This window comes from Lontra canadensis, unplaced genomic scaffold, assembly GCF_010015895.1.
Source record: "Lontra canadensis isolate GAN:19392208 unplaced genomic scaffold, GSC_riverotter_1.0 scaffold60, whole genome shotgun sequence".
NCBI lineage: Eukaryota > Metazoa > Chordata > Mammalia > Carnivora > Mustelidae > Lontra > Lontra canadensis.
Window position 1 is genome coordinate 6681926 of NW_022631054.1, and position 19865 is coordinate 6701790.

General features: G+C 53.9%; 2 protein-coding genes across 2 annotated transcripts in view; both read right to left on the reverse strand.

Annotated features, from left to right (window-relative positions):
• Positions 1 to 19865, reverse strand: part of LOC116879276 (bone morphogenetic protein 8A-like) — a 29023-nt gene that overhangs the window by 8217 nt on the left and 941 nt on the right. Inside the window, exons 2-3 of the mRNA XM_032877380.1 lie at positions 5799 to 5988; positions 5242 to 5390 (exon numbers count right to left, since the gene is read on the reverse strand). Coding sequence (XP_032733271.1) covers positions 5242 to 5390; positions 5799 to 5988 — 339 coding nt within the window. The remainder of the gene's footprint in view (positions 1 to 5241; positions 5391 to 5798; positions 5989 to 19865) is intronic.
• On the reverse strand, positions 1616 to 3053 carry OXCT2 (3-oxoacid CoA-transferase 2). Its single transcript, XM_032877229.1, is given in 10 exon segments — positions 1616 to 1668; positions 1671 to 1792; positions 1794 to 1946; positions 1948 to 2002; positions 2005 to 2295; positions 2298 to 2558; positions 2561 to 2632; positions 2635 to 2725; positions 2728 to 2966; positions 2969 to 3053. Coding segments are annotated over 10 exon segments (1422 nt in total).

The window sequence follows — 19865 nt, forward strand, 5'->3', positions numbered from 1 at the left end:
GAGGTCTTGCCAGCTCGCCTGCCCCATCCTGTCCCGGGCAGGTGCTCAAGGCCTCATTCACACCCCCCTAAACTGTGCCAGGCCTAGATCACTCCCGCCTCTACCCCAGGCCTCCTGCTCTGGGCGCCATCTGGCTCTTTCCCACAGACCCGGCCCCACTTCAGCCTGTGGTCACGGAGGTGACCCTGTGCCAGGCTGAAGGACAACTGGGGTGCCTGTCTGAACCCTCGGAGAATCCCAGCTATGGATCCAGTCTGCTTTTGTCCCCCTGCTTACTTCAACACGGGAGAACGAGGAACTCAACCCTCCTCCTTCTTCCTACCATCTTCACACGTCTCACTGTCTGCTCCTGGGGAGCTCTGCCTGTCCACACTGCTGCTGGAAAACTGACGCCCAGGGCAGATCAGGTGCCCCCACAGAAGCCCCCAAAGGTGCCCCACTATCCATCCACTTGTTGCCCTTCCATGCCACACCCAACCCAGTCCCTGGCCACTAACCCCCCATCCCTCAGGCTGCCCCTTGGGAGTGGTGTCCCCATCCCTCCATTCCAGGAACTGGCCCTTCCTTCGGGGCGAGGCTCCAAGGAGGCCTCCCTGAAAGGCCTTCCTTCACCAGCTAGAATCTCTAGTTCTCACCCACCTGCTCTGTTGGTTGTATGCCCACGAGAGCCACACTGAGAACATGCATCGTGCTCTGTGTCAGGCTTTTTTACCTCACAAACACGTACACATCTGGATTTGCACATGGCTGCACAGGCATGTGTATGAACCCGTTACGTTCAGGAGGAAACACCCCATGGCCTCTCTTGTGTTATAAGTAGTGACAACAGGCCAGTTTAGGGCTCCACAACAGGCAGAAAGGGTCTGAGTGTCCTGGACAACACAGGAATTCCATGCCTGGGGATGAGAAAACCCAGAAGTCTGTCTTAGGTTTCTAGAACCCCTCCTACCACAAGCCGCAGCCTTCGACAGCACACGGAGGGGGACGGCTGATCGACAGGGGAACCTTGTCACTGCGTTGCCAGTGCTCTGGCCCAGCAAGACAGCCTTGTGGTCCTTCCAGACACATCTATTTAGCCACGAGGAGGAGGACATGCAGGGAGGAAGAGGGGAGGCTACAGGGACACAGAATTTAGCCAGAGGACGGAAGGCCCCAGAGGAAAAGTCAGAGGGGCCGCAGGAAGACAAGCTCACCCATCCTCCCCCAGGTCATGGGGCGTACGGTGCTCGCAAAGTGGGCCTTGTGGGTATGGGGGTGGTCATTCCTTCCTCACCATCCCCCCACGTTTCCTGACTCATTCACAAGGGGAGGCCCTTCTGTGAAAGCCGTCCCGTGGGCTCATTCGAGCTGCACACAATGTCATGAAAACAGCACTGTGAGGTCGGCATTCAAAGCGCCCGACGACGGTACTAGACCATTCTGGGAAGCACAGAACAAACAAGATAAAGGGCTCCATTCTCCTTTGGTTTTTAATTAAAGCCATATCCCTCTTGGCAGAATCGTCTGTCTGGCGGTGGGAAAGCTGTCAGACAGCCAGCGCCATGGACAGAGGCGACCAGACCTCCTCTGGTTTCCACTAAAACCCACCCTCTGTGACCGGGGCTTCCTTCCCGGCTCAGGCTGCCACCTGCTGCATGGGTCTGAGGTTCGAGGACAGGGCGAAGGGCTGCCCGAGCTCTTTTTGACGTCGTCCACCATCAGGCCATCCCAGACCTCAATCCGCGGGGGGCCTTTCTTCCCGTGCACCTGGAACACAGCCTTCTTGGGGATGGTTCGGTCCGCACAGCGCCCTGCTCAGCGGCACGGTGCATTTCTCCAAGACGTGGGGCTCCTTGTCCTTGGTGTGGCATTGCATGGTGACCACCGTTCTGGCCTTGGCGCTGGACACCAAATCCACGGCTCCCTCCAGGCTGCTCCCCTTCTTTCCGGGGGTGACCCGGTTAGCCTGTCACCAGACAGGAAACGTGCACGGCTCCCAGCACAGCGAGGTGGAGGTGTCCCCTCGAATTACTGCAGACGAGTCTTCGCACAAGAAAAAACAGCCCCCGGGGGAAATGGTGACCGTCTGCTTACCCGCAGTGATGAGATCTGCATCTGCCTCCTCTTTTAACGGAAACGGACCCAAGCCCAGGATCCCATTTTCACGGTGAAGATGAACAGTTACCTCCGGGCTGATGTAGTTGCTGGGCAGGAGCGGGATTCTTACGCCGCAGGTGGCGCACATGCCATCCTCGTGTTCAAGAGCTGCTCGTGTGATGATCCGGGCCCGGGGGTCACCCACACACTTGGCTTTTCACCTTCCTCTGTCTGCACCATGAGATGCTCAATTCATTTCTCATATTTTTCCCTCCAGATGACGGTCGCATCAGTGTTAGGAACCTGGACGTCTTCCGGGGCAGACATGCCCACACCCGCAGCTTCATCCGTCCCCACCACGGAGGTTTCTGCAGCTTTGCTCGTGGGCACGTTGGAACTCCTGGCGCTTCTTCTGAAGATAACGTTTCCTCCGTGGTGGGCCTTCCACCCTTTCACCAAAGCAAACGTGGCTGAGATGGCAGCTCCGGAAGATGGAGATCCCCGAGAAAGTCCCTCACCTCTCCACACTGGCTCTTGAAGGCCATGTGGCCTCCTGCGAGAACCTGATGGGGGCGCCTCCCTCCTGCACCAGGGTCCTGTAGGCTGTGGGCCTATAGAACAGGGCCCTGCCTCCCGCACCCCCTCCCCGTTGTGGATGCACTCCCTCAGGGAGCCCTGGGAAGGTAGCTCCAGCCTCAGCGCGACAGGTACTGGGTGCTCGCACAGCAAGTTCTCCCCTGCATCGGAGCCAATGATATGGGGGATCTGCTTGGTCTCCAAGAGAATGCCCAGCCCAAAAGTCATCCACCCCCACGTTGCTACTTCCTTGACGTGTGTCTTGAGCAGCGCCTTTATCAGGTTCTCTGGAATCCTGCAGAGCCCAAAGCCATGACCCTGAGCTTGGTGCTGTCAGAGATGTCTTTCCCGAGCTGCACGGGGTCCGTGTACAATCTGGAGAACTGCTGGAGGGCCGCCATCCTGTGCTCTGCCTCCGGCTCCAGACCTGGTGGGGACTGACTGACACAGATGCCGCATCAGAGAACAGGGAGGGCACACGGGGTGCTGACGCGGGGACAAGGTGACCCCCGTCGTCCTGGGAAGCATCGTGCCTCCCACCCCGTGTGACCTGAACCCAAGACCTGCGCCTGATGGGGAGGGAGCCATGCCTGCATAGGTCCCGTGGTGGTGTCTGTGAGGGGAAGACCGACTCTGAGCCCTCAGGTTGGCCGGAAGGCCGCCTTCTCCACCCCAGAACCCCCACGGGAAGGAAAGATCCTCCGCATCACCCCTTCTGGGCAGCCCTCTCCATGTGGGAGGCCCCAGGGTTCTGGACCGTCCCCTTCCTTCTCCATCCACACTCCTGCCCAGGAGACCTGCTCTGGTTCCAGGCCTCTCAAGCCACTTAGATGTGGGCGCTTCCCACCTGTGCCCCAGCTCTCACCTGTCCTAGCTGACACTCCATCTGGACGTCAACCAGGGCTCTCAATAACATCACTGCCGAAAAAGGCCTCCTGGTTTGCTCCCTCAAGCCTGCCCGTCCACTACTTTAACTCAGGCAGGAAAATATAAAGATTCTATTAAAAATGGCCACTGGCTCAATCCACGTTTTCCATCATTCCTCCTCTATCCTCTCTTCTCCATTTATGCTGCTACCAACCAACAAGCACGTCTCCACTCTCCCCTGCAGATCGTGGCTCCTGTTGCTCTGACTTTGCTCTTGTCCCCCCCCAGACTATGGTCCCTGCAGACGTAGGGGGCAGGGCTGTTGTTGGACACACATACTAAGTTTTTATTTTACAACAGCTGACATTTACAGAAAAACCACAAGGATAGTACAGACCGTTCCCAGATACTCAGGCCCGTTTCCCCAGGAAATGCCAACATTGACATTAGCACCGTGCACTTGTCTCAACTAAACAACCAACACTAAGTCTGAGGATAAATTAAACACGATGTATTTGGACCTCACTGGTCTTCCCCAGTGTCCTTTCTCTCCTCTAGGGTCCCATCCCGGATCCCACACGGCATTCCATTGCTACAACTGCTTAGGCTCCCTGGGCTGTTACAATCTCTCAGACTTTCTTTGTGTTTGACGACCTGGACAGTTTTGAGAAGCACTCGTCAGGCATCTGTAGCAGGTCCTTCAATTTGGGTTTGTCTGATGTTTTTCCCACAGTCAGGTGGGGTTCTGGGGGATGACCACAAGATGAAGGGCCCTTCCTATCCTGTCATGTCAAGGGGACACAGCAGGTGCAGGACATTTGTATGAGCCTTGGTCACCCACTGAGGTAGTGCCCTCAGCTTTCTCCTCTGTGAACTCACTTTCCTCGCCCTGTCCCCACTCTACTTATGGGAAGCCTAATTCACTAAGCACCGGGGTAAGTGATGCCCTCTTCCAGGGGCTGTCTCAGAGGGCTCTTTTCTAAAAACCTGACTCAGATCCCATCATCCTCCATTGCTATGAAATACAGGGAGCCACCCTCAACACTCTGACACGGAGCCGGGGTTCACCCACACTCAGAATGTGCCCTGAAGCTCTCAGTCTCCTCTCCCACCTCGCCCCTGCCCGCCTAGCTCCAGCCATGGCGGCCCCTTGCTGTAGCTCAGATCCACCATCCTGTGCCCACTTTCTGCCTCTCCCTCCCCCACTCCACTGCCTGCGATGAAGGAGGTTCTCCCTCAGCTGCCTGGGGAATGAATGAAGATGTGAACCCTCATTCTACAGAGGAGGACACTGAGACCCCAAAGGTAAGTACCCTGCCAAGGTAACCGGGTTAGATTGCTGAAGAGCTGGGATTCAAACCCAGGCCTCTCTGCTCCGAGTCTGAGGGTGTAACTACCTCGATTCGGCCCTGCCCAGTATGGACACGCCCCACATACACGGCTGCTCTTGGGGAGGGACAACATGGACTCTCTCTCAGTGACTGAAATGTTGGTTCTGCAAAAGGAGAGGAGGGAGACCACCATGGTAGGGGGCTCCTGCTGTGGGAACCTTGGCTTCTGCACCCCAATGAGCCCCCAAAGTGGTTAGGGGATTATCACCCCAGCCGCTGGGCTGAGAGAGGCCAGGCCTCCAGGGCCAAAGGAGGTGGTTGCAGCTGGCTCTGTGCCAACAGCCTCGAAGAGCCCCCAGGAGAAGGTCTGCTGCCCAACCCTGAGCCTTACCGTCGTCCGTTTCCACATAGAGGCGGAGCGCCAGGTCCTTGTTCCGGCTCAACAACCAGCGGTCACTGGCTGCTGTCACGTCCAGCACCAGCCAGCCCTCGTCCCCAGCTCGGAGCGTCTGAAGATCCAAAAACAACAAGTCAGACTCCCTGTGGACATGAAAAAACAATTAACTGAGGGCCGGCACAGCTGCCTTTGCGTTTCCAGTGCCCACCTGGGGGGCCATGCGTGGGGCACCTATCCCGCCTGGCTCGGGGTGGGCGCCCCGTGTGCCTTCTCTCACTGTATGTACTGCACAAAATGCTACTGGGCCCAGCAGGGGTGTGGAAACCGAGGCTCGGGAGCTCAGTGACCTGCCCATGGTCCCACAGCCGGGACAGCACGGCAGGGATGTGAAGCAGGACCTATGCTGGGCCTCTCCCCACAGTGACACGAGGCCTTGGCCAAATATCCTTCTGCCTCTGAGGGTGTACTCCCCAGGGAGCTCCCCTTCTGTCCTCTGGGAAGTGTCCCCTCCTCGGCCAGGCTTCGGCAGGAGGCGGCGTGAGGGTAGGCACCTGTTGGACTGCTCCCTGACCACCTGGAACACGCTGACGTGCAGGGTCCTGTTGAGCAGGTGGGCGCTGGCCAGCTTGTAAATCCGGAACTCGGCGGCGGTGACCGCCTCGCCCTCTGGGATCTGGGCCAGGTCGAAGCGGAACTCCTTCCAGTGGGGCTCCTGGTAGCCCAGGGTGCGGTCACGCTCCACTGTGAGACAGAGTGGGGCCGTCGGTCACTTGTGCTCTGGACAGAGCTGGGGCTGGGGGAGATGGGGCCCTGGGCAGCCTGGGTGGGGACGGCTCCCTCCTCTGCAAGGGGACTTGCTCCCAAGCTCTGCCTCCTGGTGCTGAGAGGGCATGGCGGGCCATGCGCTGAGGTGTCTGGCACAGGGCCCAGCACACCGTGGTGCCAGCAAGAGCTGCCTCCGTTTCTGGCCCCCAGACCCCAACCCCGCCTGCCCCACCCATCCCCTGCTGGCTCTGGGACCCAAGGATGAATCTGAGGGCAGGTCCCTCCTCTGGGAAGACTGACATCAGACCCAAGGCAGAAACAGGCCACAGAGTGGACAGGGACAGGGCTGAGTGCATTTTTGAGGCCGGGGATGTGCAGAATCTGCCGATGTGTGTGCACAGAAGCCTAGGGGAGAGGGAGTGTTTGCAGCCGACCCTGGAGCTGGGCCTCAAGGGCTGAGAGTGGATGTGCCCCAATGTCAAGGGAGGACACTGCAGAGGAAGGGCCCAGCCTGAAGAAAGGCCTAGGGCTGAGGAATAGATAGCACAGGCAGGGAAAACAACAGCCACAAACAGCAAAGGACAAAGGATGGCAGTTCCTGTTTGGTGACAAGGTGAGGGAAGAAGGAGGGTCAGAGGGAGACATGGAAAGAAGAAGCAAAGTAGGAGTGACAGCACCTGGCGACACCTGGTCAGGTCCCGGAGAAGCTGGACAGTCCCATGATGGGTGAGATCTGAGCAAGCTTCCCAGGAGAGGTGCCACCTGAACTGGCCCTGAAGGATGGGATGGAGTCCTGTGGGGTAGAGAAGATGGTGGGGAAGCCCTTCTAGGCAGAGGGGACCTTGGAGGCACAGGTGTGCAGGGCGGGGGTGTCCACAGGCCAGCGCTGTGGGGGACTGGCCCTGAGTCTCGCTGTGGTCTGACTCTGGAGGGCTGGAATTCTGGCCTGGGAGCACCGGCTGTGCATCTGGCCAGTGGGGTTTAGGGTTCTGGGCAGCAGGGGGGCGATGTGGTTTGAAGCGGGGGTGGAAGACAGGCGCGGAGGGGAAGGGGATGCACAGGCTGGAGGGGAGCCGAGGCGGGGATGGTCTGTCTGGGCCGGAGGCTGGGGTTGCGAGTCAATCCCACATCCCCCATGCCCGGAAATGCCCAGGATGGTATATTTAGTACCATCCCACTTTAGTCTCCTGTCACTGTCAAACGCCACAAATCTGTGTTTCCGGAAAGCAGGGGCGGGAGCCACCCAGCACCTTCCCCCAAACCCAACACTGAGATTTTAATGACACGTCTGTGAGTCTTTTTAAAAACTCTCTCTCTGGCTTCTGGTGTCCGTGACCACAAGTCACCAGGCTGGGGCGGAGGCGGATGTGGGGAACGCTTCCTGTCCTCGCAGTGGGGACTGGGTCCAGCGAGGGACAGGCCAACAGCTGGGCTGGGTGGGGCCGGTGGACACACACGGTGACGGGACAAGGTGGGCTCTTCCTCCCGAGACCGCAGTGGCGAAGAAAGCCAACGGCCGGGCTCCGCCAGGTTGGCGAACACGCAGCACATGCGCAGCCGGGAGCCAGGCTGCTTCGGGGGTGGTGAACCCGGGAAGGACCCATGTGCTCCCACACACACGGAGAGTGAGGACTGCAGGGCTCTGGTCCCGCACCGGGGGATGTGGGCCACGAGTACCGCCACACACGTCCCCTCCTCACTATGGACACTCCCACATGCACAGCTTTGGGGACAATTTCTGTGGATTCAGGGGCCACACAGACCACCTCTGTTCCGTGGCTGTGTAAGAATCCTGGATGTGCAGGATGCCCCAGGTCGAGGCTGCTGGCTGTGACAGGGTATGGCCCAGAGCAGGAAGGAGGGTGGCTCCGTCCCGCCCTTCACCAGACTCCTTGCAGAGCCTCGAACCCGGATCTGTGAACACATATCTGCTCCCAAGACCGTGGGGCTGGCGCGCGGGTGGGGCTGCAGGCGATCTTCCGCAGGCCTGCGGCTGATTTCCTGTCGGATCTGGGGACCGAGGGGACAATCCACAAACCTGCCAGCTCCACTGGGGGACCACGCTCTGGGGCCTCCCTCCTTTGCTGACCTGGGGGCCCATGGATGCAGGGTCAGGGGAGCCTTGTGCACCGGAATTGAACCCGGTTCCAAGCTTCTACCTTGTGCGTTTGTGAAATCCATGAACTACCCAGCAGCTCAGCACAGGAAACTGCCCCCCAGGCAAGCACCAGAAGCCAGGACGTTGTGAGGAAAGTGATGCTTTTCATCAGAAATTAGTGATATTTCCTGCAGTGTGGGACTAGGTAAAGAAAGATCCTTCATCTGGCAGTCAGTTGGGAGGATGGGAAGAGGTAACCTAAAGATTTGTCTCCTTTTCAGTGGCTGTTACTCTGAGCTAGGAGAAAGATTTTCTAAAAGCTGATGTTCTGGGAAATCATTTTCTGGCACCTCTACATCCCTTTGTTAACCAAGTGCAGGCCAAGACTACTTTAGCCAAAGAGGCAGCTCAGGGCAGCACAGGGAACTGTGGCAGTGGTCAGGCCAGAGCCTCATCTCCTCCATGAACGGGGAGTAAGGGTGCAGTCCAGCTTTCCTCACAGGACCATGGAAGGGCTTTGTAAACAGTCAGGAATGGACTGGGAGGAGTAGCCTTTCAACATGAGTTTGAGGAGCCTGACTTGCAATCTCCCTATTTGTGCCAAGATGTGATGCCCTCAAGAGGCCATGTCAGGAATTTCAAAGCCATGGGAAGGAGAGGAAGGGGAGATTTGGAATGATTTTTTTCTAAATAAATGTATCACTTTGCTCATTTAATTTTCATTGCTTTATCAAGTTCTATTTATAAACAAATGTATTAAGTTCTTACGATGGTAAGGTAGAGACCGCCTGAGCACTGGGCGTACAGTGAGTAAGTCAGGTCTCTGTTTTGATGGAGTTTATGGTTTAATGGGGGAGACACAATATGAACACTACCAACAACAAAACAAGTAAGACAAGGGATGCCATTTACATTGTTGAGTGGAATATGGAGGTTTATGGGGTCAACAATAATGCGGAAAAGAAGAGGATGATTTATAGGGTGCTCAGTGTGGCCTTTGAGAAGTAGGTGAGAGCAGACAAGAACATTCTCCCACATCACTGGTAGGAATGTGCTGGAGAACAATTTGGCAATATCCTTTTGCAGTACCCTGGCAAAATTACATACGAATTTACTCTTTAACACAACAACCCCAAGATAGACTGGCGAGATATGAAAGGCCTCACACAAATTATTCAGTGGGCCTAGGGAACAGACGAAGCTACACCTGGCTCAAAAGGCACTTCTAAATGTTTATTTTCTACATAATTATAAAAGCTGCCCCAAACGACCAAACACTGAACCAGCTTCTGTCTGGGGAAGGAGCAAACGAATTTACTTTCTGAATCACCATAATGTGGCTTCCGGAACAAGAAATAATTATGAATCATCAACGTGTGCTGTTAGGACTCTCAGCCTTCTTTAGTCTCTGATAAACCAACCTCCAGATCCCACATTTGGGAAAGGCCCGCTGTGGGGACGTGATGGCCTCCACCCTCTGTGACTGCCATCCACATTCTACGTTTCTGTGTCTGAGGCCCTGCGCCACTCGTGGGCTGGATCTCCAGATGCCACACCCTGAGTCCACCAGTCCTACACCAACAAAAGCTTTGGCTATTTTTGTGCCCTGGATAAAATTTAGAGTCACTCAGGACCTAAATCTGTCTTGCTTCTGACCAAAAGTAAGCGACCCAGAGTGGCTGTTAAGAAAATAGAATTGCCTGACCTGTCTGCCCTTCTACAATCCCACAGGGTCCCCAGGAGGAGACCAAGATCTGGTTCTGCCCCCCCCAGCCCCCCGAGCTGGCCCGGCCCAACCTCATCTGGGCCTTCTGGCTACAGATACCTCTTCCCTCCCCTGAAGGCCCTCCCCAAAGCGCCCTCTCCTGAGTCACCCCCATTCTGCCCTGTCTAAAGGATACTTTTCTCTCAGTCCAGCTTTCAAGGCCCCTCGTCCTCCTCTGACCTCACACAGATCAGCCTGCTGGCCTCTCTCTTTCCCCCGTCCCAGGGGTCCCCATCTCTGGTTCATGTGTCCTTCTGGATGGTGAGCAATTAAGGGCAGGACTGTACCATGTGGGGTGGAAACGGGAGGCTCTCAGTGGACTGTCATTGAGCTCCCTTTTTCCCGGGGGCCCAGAGAGGGCATGTGTCTGCAGGTTCTTCCCGAGCTCTGCAGGACAGTGGGGCAGCTGCTGGTCTGGGAATGGCTTCTACAGCACAGCGAGTCTCCATCAGAAGCCGCTCACATCTTCACTTTGCTGCGGGACTAGCCCCCCCTCCCACGGCCAGGCTGCTGAGGTGGAGGGCAGGCTCCCGAGGGTCCTAAAGGCAGAGACACTGGTCCCGTCTGGCTAGTCCTGCTAGTGACAAGGCTGAGGTGCCCCCTTTAGACCTAAAGCAAGACCCGGGTCTCTGTGCCTGGTGTGGGCCCAGGGAGGAGCTGCAGCACTGATCACCTACCAGTTCTGCGTCTGAAGGGCTTCTCCCTCCCACCCAGAAATCTCAGTACTGTCCAGAGGAGGCCAAGGAGGCTTCATTTCTAAGGTATTTTTAGTCAGTTTTCATTACCGACTTTTTTCAAGAGCTGCTTCCATAAATGGCTCTGCACTCATGATTGCTAGTCCAGACCCCAGACAGCTTTAGACCCCAAATTAAAAGGGAACACCCGCACAGTCCACCACATCAAGTCGGTCAAGGCCAAAAATAGATCCAACGAGATTGAGCAAGTATATGATTCCCCAGTGCAATTCCGCGGAAAGAACTGAACTGTGGGAGTTTTCCGGAAAGATGTGGTCACAGTGACACATCCTTCTCTCCCGTGGGGAATGGGTTCCCATGAGGAGGTGGAGTGGGTGTACCTCCCTGTCCTGGGCCCCAGTGCTAGAGGAACCCCGTCAGTGGGGCAGGGCACATTCTTTCAGACTTAAAGACGATGTGAGATGAGTGGTACCAGATTCCCTGTAGGTGGCGAAATTAGGATGGGAGGGTCACCTGTCAATGAAGTTCTGCTGTCAAAGGGAGCACCCCAGCCCCTGAGAATGCCTGCTGAAGCCACCTTCCTCCAGGCAGGGCCCTGGGAGGAGTGGAGGTCCCAGAGAAGTGTTTAGGGAGATGCTGCACCTATGGTCAGCCTCCACAAAGACAGAGAGGGCAGGCCCTGCTCTGCCCCAGCTGATGGGGCCCGGGCTCCTGCCCCTGCTCTCAGCCCCTGTCTCCCGCTGTGTTCTTCCTCCCCTCACCTTGCCAGTCTGCCCCATGCACCTGCCACACAGGGGCTGGGGTGCACAGTGGGAGGGGGGATGTCATGGAGGGTCAGATCTGGCCCCTGTTCTCAGGTTGTTCATGGTTTCTTAGGGAGCAGGAGAAAGGGGCAAGGCATGGCTCTGAATGAGGCTGGCAGAAAGTGACTCAAATCCTAAGAAAAATACATAGGATGGGGGATCAGGGCTCTAAATCATGGAGGGTGCTGTGGGGAGAAGGGTCAGTGACACTTTCCTAGAAAACAGATTTGAGAGTGGTGGGAGACTTCTGACAAGCAGAAATGCAAGAGAGTATTTGAGGCAAAGGCACAGGGTTGGGAAATAATGTGCCAGCTCCCATTTTTTAAGCACCCAACTGTGTCAGGCATCACACTGGGCACGTTACATGTTACACACACCACTTCTGTTAATGCTTACCTAACTCTTTTAGTCATCTGTTGCTGTGTAACACAGTAACCCAATTGTAGCAGCTTATAACAAGAAACATTTATTATTTCACATATTTCTGAGGGTCAGGAATCTAGACACTTAGCCGGGTGGGTGTGGCTGGGACCTGGCTGGGACGAACAAATCTACTAAGCTCACTCATGTGGCTGCTGGTGGCAGGCTTCTGTTCCTCATGGTGTCCACCTCTCCCTGGGGTTGCTCATGGCATTCACAGCATGACTTCCCCCAGAATCAGCAATCTGGTGGGGATGCAGGGAGTGGCAGAGTGTTGAACCCAAGATGGAAGCTGTAGTCTTTTATACCTAGTCTCAGAAGTGACATATCTTCACCACTCTCATGTTCTATTGGTCACACCAGTGCTGGCAGACCAGTGCTGGCACAGTATGGCAGGGACCTGCACAAGGGCATGAACACCAGGAGACAGGATCACTGAGAACCAGGCCAGAGGACACAAGAACTCAGTGGAAGAGGCATTATTTGCCCAGTTTTATAGACGAGAACATGGATGGTCAGGGAAGGTAACTGATTTGCATGGGTTCACAGGAGCACCCAAAGTGGGATGAGAGTCTAGGTGTATCTGACTCCAAAGTTTGTATTTTCCCCTCATTCAAAGCCTCAGCACACTGGGGGCATATCAAGGGAACACCATGTGGTTAAGCTGGACTAGAACACTGGACACAGTGTACGAGACTCGAGGAACTTGAATGCTGGCATGAAGGGACACACAGAGGGAACCTTAGCAGGGAAATTGTCTTGAGTGGATTTTCACTGGAGGAACTGGAGTTCTAAAACATGCCAAGAGCTTTTCACCTTCATGCCTCCCCTCCACCTGAACACCTTTTCCTCCCACCCCCTTCTGACTAAATTCTACCCTTCTTCAAGGTCCAGCACGAATGCTACCTCCTGCCGAGCTTTCTCTGTCCTCCAGCCAGGAGAACCTTCCTCCTCTTCTTCTGGCCTTGTTTGTCTCCCACAAAATGAGGGGAAGACCTGGTCTGTCTTCTGCTGTGCTGAACCATTCTGCTCCTGTTTGCTGAGTGCATGAATGGTCATTCCTCCCATTTCACCATAATTTATAGCTATAACAAGCAGACCTTGGGCTGGGGCTGTACTCTGGAATAGGCCCCAAGATAACCAGGAAGGGGAATGGCACACAGTGAGTTCCTAGTAGTGTTAAGGAATGGCCACAGACCGAACAATCCAACATCCTCCATACCCAGGTCTTGCAGCCTTCAGCTTCCCCAGAACTCACCGTATTCAGAGCCCTTGGCTGCTCAGAGCACAGAGCCAGCAGCTAAAGGAAATAACCGGATTTTACTTCTGGTCTTGTTACTAACTAGCTGGCCTTGGGCTAAAAACAGATAAAGCTAACATTTATTGAGTATTTACCAGGCACTGTTTCAGCACTTGGCACAGATTGTCTCATTTAACACAGCAATCCTATGACACAGGAACTATTATCTCTCCCATTTTATAGAGGAGGAAACCAAGGCCCAGAGCATTAAATAATTTACACAAAAGTCATATAAACAGTATCTTAGGTCAGGTTTCCTGGGAAAAAGTCCCTGAGTCAGAAGGTTTGGCGGAGAGTACTCTCTGTAAGGAATGGAGGCAGTAGGACTGAGCTTAGCTGAACAGTGATGTGGACCCACAAAGGCCTCAGCCCATTCCTCCTGCACAGGGAGCTCTGGTGCTGGGGGCCGTTCAGAGCAGTCCTCCTTGAGACGAGGGGGCTGGACATTTACACCCCCATAAACTAGCCATTAAGTGTGGGGTGCTGCTGAGGAGGGAGGCTGACCCTGGGTAAGCAGCTCCTGTGCACCTGGCTGCTTAGCGCCTAGAGGAAGACTCACCGCCAGTCAGAAGCCCACCCGCGAGGCAGCTTACTCCTGAAGAGAAGACATGGCAAATACCGAAGCAGCCACTACAAACAGCAAGTGGCGAAATGGGGATCTGAACCCAGGCAGCCTGATCCTGAAATGGATCCTGAAACCCACTCAGCTGCAGGTCCCTAAGGGGATGGTTGGGCTAGGGGGAGGGTGTAGATCAACAGGGCAGGCCCTTCCCTCGGATCGCTGGCCGCTCTTTCTGAGCACTGCCAGGCACTTGCTAAGGGTTTAAATGCCTTAACCTATTTAAGTGTTGCACCAGGATATAGGCACATTATCCTGATGTTAAAGGTGTGGAGGCTCTTAGTAACTTGTGCATCTCACAGCTCTCAAGTGGCAGACCCAGGATTGAAACCTGGCATGTCCTCCTACAAAGTAGCCCACACCTCTGGCCTCGCAGTGGCAGGGGCAAGCCTCCTTACTGCTGTGATCCACTTTTCACATCAGCCCTGTGGACTTGGGTACCCAGGAACTGAGCCAGTCACTTACAGTCCTTGAGACTCCATTTCCTCCCCTGCCTACAGGGGGTGGTAGTAGACATTTACCCCAGAAGGGTAAGAAACACCGAGGAGATGGATGTGGGGAAGGAGGCAGTTATCAGGGATTCACAGGGGACACCATCCTGGTGGACTGACAGGGTTTTAGAGAAAAGGGAGCCACCTTCAACTCTTGGAAAGTGATCTGTGAAATGAAAGACAATATTTGCAAACCACTTATCTGATAAGGAACTAACATCCAAAATAGGTAAGGAACTCAATAGCATACAACTCAATAGCAATAATAATAATAATAATAATCCAATTAAAAATGGGCAGAGAGGGGCACCTGGGTGGCTCAGTTGGTTAAGTGTCTGCCTTTGGCTTAGGTCATGATCCCAGGGTCCTGGGATCAAGCCTCAGAGAGGGCTCCCTGCTCAGTGGGGAGCCTGCTTCTCCCTCTCCCTCTGCCTGCCTCTCCCTCTGCTTGTGCGCTCTCTCACTCTCTCTCTGCCAAATAAATAAAATTTTAAAAAATCTTTAAAAATGGGCAGAGGAACTGAATAGTCATTCTTCCAAAGAAGACATCCAGATGGCCAACAGACACATGAAAAAGTGCTCAATATCACTCGGCATCGGAGAAATGCAAATCAAAACCACAATAAGCTACACCTCACACCTGTTACAATGGCTATCCTCAAGAAGACAAGAGATAACAAGTCTTGGTAAGGATGTGGAGAAAAGGGAACACTTGTCCACTGTTGGTAAGAATGTACACTGGTGTAGCCATTGTGGAAATCATTACAGAGGTTCCTTGAAAAACTGAAAACAGAACTACCATATGATCCAGCATACATACTTCAGAGAATAGATCCAAAGGAAATGAAAACAGGATCCCAAAGAGATCGCGGCACTCCCATGTTCACTGCACATTATTCACAACAGCTACGATATAGAAACAACCTAAGTGTGCATCAACAGGTAAATGGACAAAAAAAATGCGGTGTGTACATACGACAGAGTATCATTCAGTCATGAAAAAGAAGGCAATCCTGTCATTGGTGACAAGATGGGCTGGACTTTGAGGACATTATGCAAAGTGAAATAAGCCAGACGGAGAAGACAAATACTGCATGGTGAAATCATGCTATGCTAAGTGAAATCTTGGGAAAAAAAAGTCAGAATCATAGAGATAGAGAGTAGAAAGTTGTTGCCAGGGGCTTAAGGGTGGGGGATATTGGAGAGATTTAAAAGGGTACAAACACCCAGCTGTAAGAGGAATAAGGTCTTGTACCCCTGGGGCTAATAATACATTATATGTTCATAAAAAAATTTAAAAATTAAAAAAAAAGATGAATAAGGTCTGAGGACCTAATGTAAAATATAAGGACTAGAGCTGATGACACAATAGTGTGTAACTGAAATCTGTGAGGTGACCAATGTGGTGATTAACTAGCTGCAGAGAATCCTGTGACAATGCCTCTGTGTAACAAGTCACCACGTAGTATACTTCGGATATCTTATAATTTTATATGTCAATTACACATTGATAAAGCTAAGTTAATTTTTAATAAGGGATGCCACCTTTGGGTGGCACATGGCCACATTAACGGCTTTTAAGATGGACAAAGGATTTACTGTTAAATGACAGGTGAAGTAGCAAGACAGTAGGCATTTATGTCCCATTTTATAAAAAATAATAAAATGTTAATATCTGTATTGATAAAATGTCAGGGCTGATTGGGGAGACTACAGCAAAGGATTAAAATGCTGGTTTTCTCTGAAGTGGAGAGAGGGTTGCAAAGGGCTTCCATATTTTATGTTTCTTTTTTGTTTCTTTTTTTTAAAGATTTTACTTATTTATTTGACAGACAGAGATCACAGGTAGGCAGGCAGACAGAGAGAAGGAAGGGAAGCAGACTCCCTGCTGAGCAGAGAGCCCGATGAGGGGCTCGATCCCAGGACCCTGGGATCAAGACCTGAGCCGAAGGCAGAGGCTTTAACCCACTGAGCCACCCAGGCGCCCCCATATTTTATGTTTCTGAACATATGGTCTGATTTTCTATAATGAAATTCTACAATTAATACATATGGTATGAATTTTTTACGGTGAACATTCATTAGTTCTATAAAACCCCAAATGAAGATATTTTTAAAATAAGAATCTCAGTTTACAACCTACATTCCACACAGTCCAATTCCGCCACACTTAATGCACCTAATGATGGGCCAGGGCCCCACAGGGGTGGAGAGGCGGCTTCTATACAGGAGAAGAGCAGAGGAGCAGGGAGTGGACCTGCTGGGTGGCCTTGGGAAAATCACCTAACTTCTCTGAGCTTCACTCTCCTCTTTTCCAAAACATAGATGTGACTGTGATTGTGATGCAAATGAAGGCACAGACCTGGACGTTCTGGGCGTGAGGTCCTCACCAGGCATCATCTCACATGCTCCCGGAACAGCTCCAGTGGGTGGGTACCCTGAGTGCCTCCATTTTATAGAGGAAGAAACTGAGGCTCCTGGAGGTGGACTAGAAGACCCACACCACACTCACAGCAGGTGGTGGCACTGAGATGCAGATTCTGTCTGAGTCCACGGTCAGAACCCCCCATCCAGGTCCCGTCTGCCCTCCCCTGTCCCTCGGCTCCTGGTTTCCAGACTGGGGGGGGGGGTGTCACTGTCTACACCACTTGACAACCATCTCTGTGGCTTATGCATTTATTATTTGCATCCCCCGCTCTGAAGGCTGGTTCCATGAGGGCTGGACTTGGTTAGGCTCACTGTCACATCCCAGTAACCAGAACTGTGCCTGGCACACAGCAGATATCACACGACTATTTGTTGAGTGAATTCATGAAAAAATGAAAGAATTCCCTAGTAAAGAACCAAAGAAAGTGACCCTGGGGTCATGGAGACCAAGCATTGCCCCTTCAAGGTCACAGGGCTGAGGAGGACGTGGGCCAGATTCCTCATTTCCACATCCCTGCTGCCCCCAAATCCAACACCTCAGGTCAACACCCCTGTCCTCGAGGCACAGGAGTAAGTCTGCTCAGAGAAGGGCTGGGACAACAGTGAAGACGGTTCCATGCATTTCTGGCTAGACCTCTGCCTGCAGGGCTATCTGTGCCTCAGTTTCTCAACCTGGAACTCAGCATCTGCTACTCCTCTGACTCAAGGTGGGGAAGGACCAGGAGGAACACGAAGAGTCAGTCCTTCCCTCCTCATTCCTTCCTCACCAGCCGCAGGGCCGGCCCCAGGTGCCTAAGGTACAGCTGGTCAGACCCACCCTCCAGCCCAGGGCATGGGGTGGTGAGGTGAGGAGCTGTCTCCAGCACAGGGCCATGGGTCAGGGCTGGAAGGCCCCTCGCTTCCTGACACCATCGCTGTGGACTGGACGAGAAAGCAGAGACCCAGGGAGGGAAGGGAGGTGACTCAGGACAGGAAGGAATGAGTGGTGGGTCCAGGCAGTGTAAGAATGTGAATGTTGCCTCCCAGCTCAGGGCGCTCCTGAATGGAGCCAAGAGTGTACAGTCTGAGACGGTACAGCCCCAGCTCTAACCACAGCCCCGGCCTCCCTCCGGAGATGCTGTCAGCCATGACACAGGTGTCCTAAAGCATCTGCTTGGGCACAGATGCCCAGCCTGTGGGCCGGAGGCCTGTGACAGGCCCAAAGCCTCTGGTCCCACAGGCTGCCGTGGATGGTCAGGGGCCTAGCAGGCACTGGGTCTGGCTTCTGGAGCAGATGAGGCCAGTAGGAGAGGTGGAGCTGGAGGTGCAGGTACAGGTGCCCAGGTGTGGGCGTGGATACCGCCATGACTCTGCCATCAGGCTCTGTGGCGGTTCAAGGGCCTGGGGCCTGGGCCTCCAAAGAAGCAAAGACTCCAGCTAGGTGTCTAACCCTCCCACCCCCACAGCCTAGGTAATTACCAGTTAAACCACTTACACTGCAAGAGTTCTACTAGTGCAATTAGTACATCAGAATAAAGAGGCCCTCTGACAGCTGGCTGGGCCCGCCCACAGACTGGGCTTCCACCAAACAAAGATCTGCTTGTTAATCCCACAGCATCAGAGGCCTTAGATCTTAATGAAACACACACAGACAGCGTGGGAAGAAGCTGGCATCAGGAATCCACAGGCCCTGGATGATGCCATGGATGAGCTGTGTGGCCCTGGGCTGGCCATTTAACCTCTCTGAGCCCATGCAAAGGGGGCTGGTAAAATAGCTTACATGTCACTAGATGGGTGCAACAAAGGCTCTTCAGGTGCTCGTTTTTATTCTAAAAATAGGTACAGGCACCTTTTGGTTGGCTTTTAAAATCTGTTTCTGGGTTGCACGTAAGAAGTGTGGGACATTCCCAACACACCCAACCAAGGCTGGGCAGCAGCTGGCAGGGAGCTGGGGCAGCAGGGACCAGTCCAGGGGCACCTACTAGAGGGCTTATTTTCTGCTCCTCCCATCTATCAACCCATCCCACAATACCCCTGACGATGCACTGATCTCAGTGAGCCCCATTTTACAAGAAGGGATCTGTGGCTCCAAGAGGGCAAGGGGCTTGCCTGAGGTCACACAGCGGAGGCAGGAGAGAAATCAGGTTTGTCTGAGCTAAGGGTGCTGATTGATTCACAGTAAGAGCTCCCACCAAGGCTGTGCACGCCTTCACCCAGGGGATGCAGGGGAAGCAGGACACTGGCTGGGCAGAGACTCATTCTAATGGATGTTGCCCTTAGGGACATTCTCAGGATGACTGTATCCACAACCCTTCTTGGTTCTGGCCCCAGGTCAGCCTGTCCTGAGGAAAGGGCTCTAGTTTCAGTTCCACACATGGACTCTTTCGTCCTGAGTCCCCCACCCTGCCCTTAACCAAGAAGTTGGCATTCAGAACCCATTGACCCAGTCCTATGCCTGGCATCCGGCTCTCAGCAGAGGTTAACAGCCACTTCCTGCTGCTCACTCCCCACCTCAGCCCACCCACCAGCTCTGGGTGTGGTGGACAGAGGTCTCCTTGGCTGTCCATTCTGCCTGCCCTTATAGAGGAAGCAAAGGGCTGAAAACCCCACAAAACCTGCTGCTGCTGCTCCATCCCCTGGGTTTCTCTGCCTAAACCCCTCTGGAAGCTCTCTCCACCTTGAAAGCCTGCCCTCCTGACAGTAGAAATATCATCTCCTTGAGGACCTGATGTAGGGCCAAACAACCAGGGCCTGTCCTGACTGGGCCACGGAGAGGCTGTGCTGTCCTGGGCATGACGTTGCCTCTCTGAGCCTCACTGTCCTCATCTGGGAGATGGGGAAGAATATCATGTCTGTTCCTGGGGTTGTGGGGAGGGTAAGCATAATGCTGTACGTGAAGGGATGCTGGTGGCCTTGGCAAGGGTTCTGTCTCCACCTCAGCCTGAGCTGCAGTCCTTCAATCCCACGTCCAGTCTGGTGTCTGCTCCAGCCCAGAACCCTGGTCCTCACTGGCCACAGACAGGAGGCAAAGCAGATAAGGGACATTCATGACTGCAGATTAAAGAGCATTTAGTAATGGGGAGACATCTTTGAGTACTCTAACCACAAATGGGTCCACGACTTGGAGAAAAATTACTGTAGAAAGGAAAGGCTGGGCTTTGTGTGGAAGAACGAGGAGGGTCCAAGGGGCCTACTGGGTCCTTCCACCGGCCTGGACACACACTGCATGCCAGCCATGTCCCAGGTGCTAGGCCCA